Genomic DNA, 10019 nt, shown 5'->3' on the forward strand with positions numbered 1-10019 from the left:
TAGGATATTTTACTTATAGGTTTTTTTACAGCTTCTGTTTGATAGCTATAGCTGATAGTCATTGACTTTGTTTATTTTGTTTTTGCAGCGTAAGTCAAAGTCAATTTTATTTCTATAGCACATTTACAGATGGCTGAGCCACACCAAAGTGCCTTACAATAAAGTGCTAAGTGAAAAAGCAAAGGCAGGCAATGAATAAAAAATAATAATAATAATTAGGTAGATACAAATACAATGACTGCATCATGATGAATTATGGTTTATTACACATGATCATGATGTTTTCAGTGTTTAAAAATTGGTCTAATTAATGCATGTAAGACTGCTTTCGAAACCAGAATTTATGTATGTTTTAATGTATTTATGTAATCTGTGTATACACTGTAAAAATGTACTGTAGAATTTACAGGAATTTACTGGCAAAAAAGTTGCCAATAAAATCCTGTAAAATTTTTGTTTATTGCTGTAAAATTGATTACAGTATAATACTGCAAATCAATTTACAGCTAATTAGTGTATGTGAAAATACAGTTATTTTTAGTGTTTTTTACAGTAAAATTCAATTAAACTTGTATTTTATTTTACAGCAATATTTTGTAATTTCACTAAAGTACAGTATTTACCTGGCAACTAAAGTTGCCAATAAAATCCTGTAAATACCCCCATAATCCAAGATGATGTTTGTAATAGTTTAACATTAAAAAATTATGAAAATAATCATTTTAACAGTAAACTGTAAATTACTGATTTAAATCTGATCTGAATACATTTACCAATGAAAAAACCAAGTCAAGAGTGTTACAAATATTTATTAAAACTAGCAGCAAGCATTAAAATAAAATGCTAAAATCAACATTATTCCACAAATTCTGTTGTTTGAGCTTATCTTCTATTAAACTAAGAATATTTCATCAAAAGACAACTTAATATTTACATACTCAAAGTTCATTAACCTTCATGAGCATCACATGAGGCTTGACTTGTTCCTCTCTGAGTCCTTTCCACTTGTTTTGCCTCTGTGTTTGTTGTCTTGGCTCCAGGCAGTAAGTGATATGATTCCAACAAAATATCTGCACAAAAATATAAGAAAAAACTTTAGAAATTTTTTCAAAAAAGGAATAAAACTAGCTCAATAAAATAAACGCTAAATGCCACAAATACAATACATCAGCATTTGTTGCACTACTAATGTATGAAGTACTGTTAAATGGTTAGCCCAAAATTGAAACCACTGACAGTCTACACAACTACCAATTTCAAGGTCCAGAAAGTGAGTTAAGACATCATTAAAGTAATCCATTACTCCAGTGGTTTAGCCTGAATTTTATTAAGCAAATCGAGTGCTTTGTTTGTGCAAAAAAATAAATAAAAAAAATACTACTTTCCTTACAAAATATTATTTTCCAACGCATGTTCACGAGAGCACCTCAACGCATGCGTGTTGTGTTGACACGAGAGCGGACAATGTTACATGAATTTAAAGTGGTAAATTATGTTTTTATACACAAACAAAGCACTTACATCGCTTCATAAAATTAAGGTTTAACCGATGAAGTCACATGGATACTTTAATAAGGTCTTTACTACCTTTCTAAAGTTTGAAATGGATAGTTATTGACTGTCAATGGAGGGACAGAAAGATCTCACATTTCATCAAAAATATCTTAATTTTTGTTCTGAAGATGAACAAAAGTCTTACGGGTTTGGAATGACATTAGGGAGAGTAATTAATGACAGAATTTAAATGTTTGGGGGATCTAACTGTTTATCATACAGTACACACATTTAAATGTACCAGTAATCAAACCAAGTAACCTTTTTTATTAATAAATGTAGTCAAGTAAAGCATGTTACCTTTGAAAAAGATTAAAGTGTGCAAAAGATGCCTGCTCCCGGGACACCAGACTGAAGTTGAAATAAATCCAGCCACAAAGCTGAGGAAGTCACATGTGAAGTCACAACCACCTGACCCTTGAATAGCCATCAACTGTGGGGTTCACCTGAAATGAATAAATAAAGGCAATAATGTAACCTACAATATAACAGTAGTATTTCAATATAAAATACAATAGCTTATCAAATGATTTACAATAGAATTAATAATAATTTACAATTGCCTACCTATACTAATAAGTTTCAGAAACGTGTAATGTCAACGTTTTCTCCACATCATCTGCTGTTCTTTGCACCTAAAACAAATAAAAAGATAGTGTGAATTTTTTAATGCATTTCTATTATGAGATCAAAATACACTCCCGAAAAATGCATAATGTAGGCTATACATTATTATACAGTTTAGTTACAGTGATACATAGCATAGAGTAGAAGCAGAATGTTATTGCTATGGTGCAGACACAATTTCTCATTTACATGTAGGTTTTAATGTTATTATGTTAACGATATGGGACAGTTAACACAAGGGAACAACCAAGTAGAAATTTCACATATTTAGCTGTTCGTCAGTTATTTAAAAAAAAAAAAAAAGATACTATGAAAGTCGTTCGCATAGGGTTTTACTTTAAAATGTAGTTAAACACTACTTTAAATGTTCTCAATAAGAATATTAAACTGGCGAAATGAGAAAATGCATTATTTAATCATGCTTTGATCGCATGGTAACACTTTACTTGAAGGGGTGTGCATAAGACTGACATGACACCTTCATAATCATGACATGACACGTGTCATGAATATGAAGGAGTTTTTATGCATGTTTATGACAACTGTCATTAAGTGTCATTCGCTTAATTATGTCATTTTTAATGCAATGATGACATTTCGGAGTTGTCTTTGTTATGACAACTTGACATAAACCAATACATCATAACCTGTCAGTGTCTTTGTCATGACAACTTGACATTACCAAGACAACATAACCTGTCATAAACAGACATGAAATGACATAGCAGATTAATTATCAAATTTAAGAAACTACTTAGCTTTTTGGGTTTACATTACATTAGTTGCTAGGCAACGTGGGGGAGAGGATGCTGGCGTTGTCTGTTCGCCGCTTCTCCAATCAAAAATCATATTAACGTTACTATTAAATTTAGATTTTATTTTCTTATGTTTGTGACTAGTCTAACAGAGCTACAATTGGGACTGTTGCTGATTGCTGGCAGCCACTGAGAGGACGTTGTTTGCCGTTTTTTCACCGCTTCTGTTTTTGTTTGAATTTGTGGTTGGTTTTGGTTTGAAGGACATTTGATGTTGCTCGCTGCGGCTGCTCTCTCTTCTGGGTGTCGGCTGCTCACTGGTGGTCTCCCTCGGGCTTGAACTGCATGGTGGCTGAAGTTTGCACCAGGCTAGCGTCATCAGCGTCCGGCATGATGTTGAGATGTAATTTTTACTTGTTATTCATGTATTGTTATTTTTTCCCTCTGTTGCACTTTGAGATTCTTCGGAATGAAAAGTGCGTTATAAATAAAATCTATTATTATTATTATTATTATTATTATTATTATTATTATTAAACTGTCATGTGGTTGGTTTTGACGTTGGCTGTCATTAGGCTATTATAATGTCAAGATTTTTTTATAAATTTAATTTGTCATTTGCATGTCATTAAGTGTCAATACTCTGTCAAATTATTTTATAACAGTGTCATGAATCTATTTCTTGACCTAAACTACAGTGGTAAAAGTTGAATTTGTCATTAACACGTCATTAAGTGTTAATACTCAGTCAAATTATTTTATAACAGTGTCATGAATATTTAGCTTGACCTGAAATATGGCATCATAGAGGAAATCGTACAGAGTCATTAAAAACTATTAATATAACTCAAAATGATAGAGTGGCATAGACATATACACCTATATGATGATGTCTATGGCGGCACCACTGGTTATGTGTACGCTGTGACAGTTGTTGGCAGAGCCTCAGTCAGGTTAGTTTGTTTAGGTGTTTAATATCAATTTAGTTAGCAGTAAGTAAAAACAATTCACAACAACGTTATTTTGGGTTTAATATACTTTATTTAAACTTTCACTCACTCTTTAACGAATAGTTTGAGTTTATTCTTACCATTTCTTTGTTTGTCTGTTTGTTATGGTGGAGTCCCGTGTGCTGGTGCACCGTCAAAAGGGGTTCGGGAGGAAACGCTGGCCCTATATATAATGTTCCGGCCTAGGATCTAGCCGCAACCATTATTTGTTTAGCCCGGGGTGGGGCTCTAAAGACTATTCCTCTTATTTTTATACATCGGAAGATAATTTATAAAGTGAAGTCATTTGACAAAGTGTTATTTTTCTGTGTTTGTTTATGTGTGTATATGATGTTGATATATATATATATATATGTTTATTTTGTGTAATGGCCATTATTTGTGTACGTGTTTTCCCCTTTTTGCGTTAATTGGTGCTGGTCACCTGTGTATAAATTCATGCCTTGTGTTTTTAAGAGTCAGTTCTGTGAGAGGGCAGGTCTTAAAAATTAAATGATTGATTTTATTTCTCGAACTCCTTTTTATATTTTTAAGACATTTGAAATTGTCTATTATCTAACCTTCTGTTGAAGCTGGTGGAGGAAACTTAAAAAATAAAATAAAACATTGTGAACTGAAAAATATTAATGATGCTGTTATTAAAAAATAATTTGATAGCGTATTAACACCTAATTACATTTTAATGACAAATTAAACTTGTGCCACTGAAAAAAATGTATGACATTATAATGGCCTCAGTCAACATCAAAACCAACCACATAACAGTTTAAGGTTAACCCTATAAGCTAAGTAAGTTTCTTAAATTTGATAATCTGCTATGTCATGTTTATGACAGGTTATGTTGTCTTAGTAATGTCAAGTTGTCATGACAAAGACACTGACAGGTTATGATGTATTGGTTTATGTCAAGTTGCAAAGACATAACAAAGACAACTCCGAAATGTCATCATTGCATTAAAAATGACATAATTAAGCGAATGACACTTAATGACAGTTGTCATAAACATGCATAAAAACTCCTTCATATTCATGACACGTGTCATGTCATGATTATGAAGGTGTCATGTCAGTCTTATGCACACCCCTTCAAGTAAAGTGTTACCGTAACCCAAATACATTACACTACTGGTTTCGGATTTACTTCAGTTTACATTTGTTGGTGAAAGGCTCTAGAGTTCTGTGTCTTGATGAATGAAGGATGAAGCAGTAGATGCCTCCAAATCCCTTAGCATGAACAGATGAGAAAGAAACAGGTTTCTTTCTTTCTCAGTAGGCACAGGATGTAGACTCTGCCAGTCAGACCTTGGATTTTGGTTGATTTTTTATAAAAAAGTAGAATTTTCAAAAGAAAAGCTCAAATAGGCTCAGCTGTGCTTTGACGAGTGGAAGAGAGAATATCTTCAGCGATGGTGACCTGCCCTCTCATGTGTTAATACACTCTAAATGTATGTCCGTGTTCATATGTACATGTGAGTAAGCAGGCTCAGCATATATTTGTGTGTTAAAATTAAGATTTTATTTATCTTATGTTCGAGAAAACAACCCAGTAACAGTGAGATTACATACATCATGATTGCTTGTGATAGATAATTGTGATCATGGGAAGAACTCAACAGACATGAAGTGTGTTCAAAGAAGAGCCTCAAAAATAATCTTAAAAAGCAACTAATAAGGCAGTCAGTAATACTAAAGAGGCTACATGACATGTCTTTACTCATATACATTCTCTGTGGTGACTGAAAAAGGAAGTGAATAATGACTCACGGACACAAAGAAATGAAAGTTACAGACTGTGGATGAGTTTTTGCACCCACAGATGAAAACTATTGTTTAGTTATAGAGAAGCTGCCTGAGGCCAAAATACTGTTTTACATCTGCATGCAAAAAAGCAGTTGAGTTATCAACTGATTCTCTTTGGCTTTGTCAGTACACAATTTTGCCTGTTACTTGCATTCTGTTTAGCTATTCTGGTTAAATTTATTTAGCTTTATTTACTCTTTTTCATTTTTGTATTTATTTGTTTTGAACACTTTTCCTGTGTGATTACGTATGATCAGTTAAAAGAAGAGGGGTTTCGTTTCTAAAGAAAAAGCCGTAATGGGTGTGGCAGTGTTCAGAGGGCAAGCCTATAAAACCCAGCTGTAGATATCACAGTCTTCACATGACAGAGCAGAACAACATCACACTTTCAACCTCACGAAATGGCAAACGCAGTAAGTATGCAATTCTTTACAATTGACATCAAACTCAACAAAATAGTGAGAAATTAAATGTGCTGAATATATTGTATTGTTTTAATGCACACAGCTGTCATCATTTTACAGTATTGCAGCATTTTAATGTAAATGCAGTTTTACCCAAAACAATGGTTTCAGTTGTGAGTAATTAGGATGTGCCATTTCATACATGCTCTTGATTTTTAAACTACTGTAGGTACAAAGTTTGCAGATTGTTTGACCTCATTCATATTTACAGAATTAGCTATAACATTTAATTTAAAACTAACAAACAGATGGAATATTGTAAATAATTAACCAATGTATTTACTGTATGGCAGTGCCAAACATGATGTAACCCTACGATAGTAGTTCTGCTTATAGGCAGGCTAAGAACCTATTGAAGGAGTTATTTATCACTGGGGCGGCAGTGGTTCATGTAGGCTCTTATCTATATGCGTCAACCTGGCGTCAACCTGGCGTCAACCTGGCGCGGGTAAAAGTTGGTAATTCTTTGCAGATGTCGGTTTGTTTGGAGAGAAGACGAGATGGAGTTCTTTATTTAATTTAATTAATTTATTCTTAATTACAGGGATACTGGATTCTAAACACAGAAATGCCACATTATCATGAAGACCTTGAAGCAGATCTGACACACACAGACACACAGACACACACACACCTCCGTGCAGCTTAAGTAACAAGGGGCTTTCTTTGCCATAAATGCTTTGATAACACACACGTCTTCTTCCAATAAAAATAATGGCTAGTGCGGCGGATGTGATATAGCCTACAAACCTACCAAGTGCCATCATTTTGGAATGAAATCGCGAGAGGAAAATAATACGTTTTAGTCGCATAACTGCAGCTATGGAAACGCTCTAATTTCGCAATGGTTTTTTATCGACATTTAAGAAATATCGCAAACATTTTTTCAAATCTGTAATGGAAACGCAGCTACTGTGGTGGTAATGCCATGCAATCTTTAAATGATTAACCAGTGTCAAATGCCCTTACCATAACACTTTATTACATATTTATTCATAATTACTAATGTCCTTTGCATTAACTTTGTGTTGTATTTGTTGTCTCCTGTATTGTATAACACTGATAAATATGTTTCTTCTCTCAGACAGGCTTCAGAGGCAGATGGAACGAGCGCAATGTATATGAGTTATTTCTTGAGGGACAACATGTCAACATACAAGATCTGAAAACGAGAGATGATATAAAAGAAGAACAACAGGTTCAAAGGTATCTTTCCAAAGACATCAAGGATTATCCAACTCCTGTTGAATTTCACATTACACAACTGACCCATATCACAAACAAGACACGACTTCCAGAGATCTGGAGGTCAGGAGGATTCAAGGGTCTTGACACAAAATCATTTTCATGGTGGAGCCTGAAGATCAATGAGGCTGAAATAAGAGCAGCTGAGGAGCGTTACCTTGAAAGTATCTTCCAACACAGAACCAGAGAAGACAGAGCAGCTCAGCAGCCGTTCCTAAGTCATTTCACCACATCACCAGCCTTCATCAATAAAACCTCACGCTACGGCAACTTCCGCTTCACGTTTCCTCTGACTGAACTGATGGAGGCCTACAAGAAGCAGATGTGTGAGGGTGAAGAGCCGGTTCTCAGGGTGTACGGGACCAAACTTTTCAAGCAGGAGATTGAGTATGTTGTTCTAGTTCACAGCCCACAGTTTGATGAGAAGTTTAGTAAAAATCCACCACTTACATCCAGCCCATTGGTTTCTTATGATGGAAGTCAAATTATCTGGAGAGCACAAGCCATTTGTGAAACCCACAACTTACAACTGGCAATCCATGGAAACACAGCAATTACACAACACATGTATACACACCAATTTTATGTGTGGGATCATGTTAGCCTTGTCTTTCACGTCAGTGGGGTCCTTACCTTCCCTAAAGGAAAGCTTAAAGCAAACCTCAGCTGTTGTGAAATGGCTGAACGTGTACCACTTTCAAACGGAGAAAACTGCATTTTCCTTAATGAAGCTGAGAAATTAATTGAAAGCTTGCCAGATGATGAAACTAAAAAAGATGAAAAAGATGATAAAACGGAGGAGATTAAAATGGAAGTGGAATAAGAGTGTGCAATTTTTGTTAGCAGATTTGTGACTTTGTAGGGTTTACTTTGATTAGGCTCAATATCAAATAGCTTGTGGTGAGATGGTAGATAAATAAAGGGTGGAGGTTGATTTGTATCTTACTGATATGTATGACTTGTCATTGAGAGGCTGTAATTTTTAAAAGAAAAACTTTTATTCAAAATACCTGATCAACATTTTGCCTAGAATGCTCTCTGTCATTCTTTCACTGATCTGGTCAGTGTTTTATACTTACACAAAAATGTAAATAAAATGTTTACATTGTATTGATGTGCTGCCAATTACCCAGCATGCCTTGTGACTTGAACTACAGAATAAAACACGCACGCACGCACGCACGCACGCACGCACGCACACACACACACACACACACACACAGCTTAACATTAACACCGGTCAATCTACCAAATGCGGGTGTATTTCAGCAATGGTGTGTAACAATACGACTTGCCACTTTGGCAGGGGGAATTTTGTATAATAGTCTATTTTTTGTTTCTTTTAAAAGGCATCTGAAATAATTAACTAAGCACAATGTAGTGTTGTTAAAAATATAGATTTTTGACAAATAAATTAAGCATTGCGCTTAATTTTACTTATTTCCAAAGTGTGCACACAGTAAGGGTTGTGCATCAGGTCTTACAGAGACAGCTACCAAATTATGGAGATATCAGAATCATGAGATAATATTAAAAATATGGTAAGGCAATATTCCACCATGTGACAAAATATGTCCCACCTTCTAAGTAAAAGAGCAGATCACTGATTGGTAAAGGGGTTCCCATAGTCATTGAAACCTTGTAACAATTGGCCTTATCGGTAGAAGTTACTTTCTTTAAAATGGGTTCCAATCAAACTGTGACCCCCTCAGAAAATCACGTGATGATGACAAACGAGGCCTCGTTTTCTGTTGAATACGTCATTGTTTCATTCTGAGTATCGCTTTCGGATAAAAGTGGTTCGAAACCTCGCGGCTCTTGTGGGGTTTGCAGTAGGCATTTGCATTGGTGTTGAGGTGTTGGTTGTATGTAGTAGCGATATCATTATATATCATAGCTTGTATTATATATTATATTACATTATACTTAGTTTAGTAGATTATTAGAGTAAATTATACATAGTTCAGTAGATTATTAGAGTAAATTAGCCTATATCTAGTTGTAATAGCCTACCTATACTACGTAATTATTATATATATATATATATATATATATATATATATATATATATATATATATATATATATATATATATATATATATTATAATTGCTATTATTATTATTCATAATATTATTATAAGACTAGACTGTATTAGGGAAAGCTTTTCCCATCCCGGTTGCAGTTTGCTGTTCCACAATTCCAGTCCCATAAGCACTGCACTCACAATAATTTATTTACAATCATTCTGGGCATTCACTGTCATCACTAACCCAAAGAACTACTGAATAGTTGAACACAAAGTTGTGTGTTTGTGTGAGTTGTGTGTACATAGGTTAATAGAAGCAGAGTAAAATACTTTATTAATACACAAGCAATAGAAAAAGGGTGTTCCCACATTATGACAATTTGGTTGCTCAGGATGAATAGATTTGTGTGCGATGCATTGCTTTCACTAGGGAGCACACTGTTTCATGAGGCTTCAGGTAAATTAATCTTTTGGTGAACCAATGGGCTGGAAAGCCTCAGTGGTTCAGGAAGCCTCATTTGGCCATCACTACCAGT

General features: G+C 34.5%; 1 protein-coding gene and 1 long non-coding RNA gene across 2 annotated transcripts; one reads left to right on the top strand and one right to left on the bottom strand.

Annotated features, from left to right (window-relative positions):
* Positions 1–789: 789 nt before the first annotated feature.
* On the bottom strand, positions 790–2908 carry LOC137072721 (uncharacterized). Its single transcript, XR_010904662.1, has 3 exons — positions 2122–2908; positions 1855–2000; positions 790–1070 (listed from the first exon to the last, which is right to left on the bottom strand). It is a non-coding gene; the product is annotated as an uncharacterized lncRNA (long non-coding RNA).
* Positions 2909–5330: 2422 nt separating this feature from the next.
* On the top strand, positions 5331–8278 carry LOC137073710 (uncharacterized). Its single transcript, XM_067442413.1, has 3 exons — positions 5331–5355; positions 6004–6159; positions 7295–8278. Exons 2-3 carry the CDS (start codon positions 6148–6150, stop codon positions 8276–8278), a joined length of 996 nt encoding a protein of 331 aa, XP_067298514.1. The 5' UTR covers positions 5331–5355; positions 6004–6147.
* The last annotated feature ends 1741 nt before the right edge of the window (positions 8279–10019 follow it).

Source organism: Pseudorasbora parva, chromosome 4 (genome assembly GCF_024679245.1).
Source record: "Pseudorasbora parva isolate DD20220531a chromosome 4, ASM2467924v1, whole genome shotgun sequence".
NCBI lineage: Eukaryota > Metazoa > Chordata > Actinopteri > Cypriniformes > Gobionidae > Pseudorasbora > Pseudorasbora parva.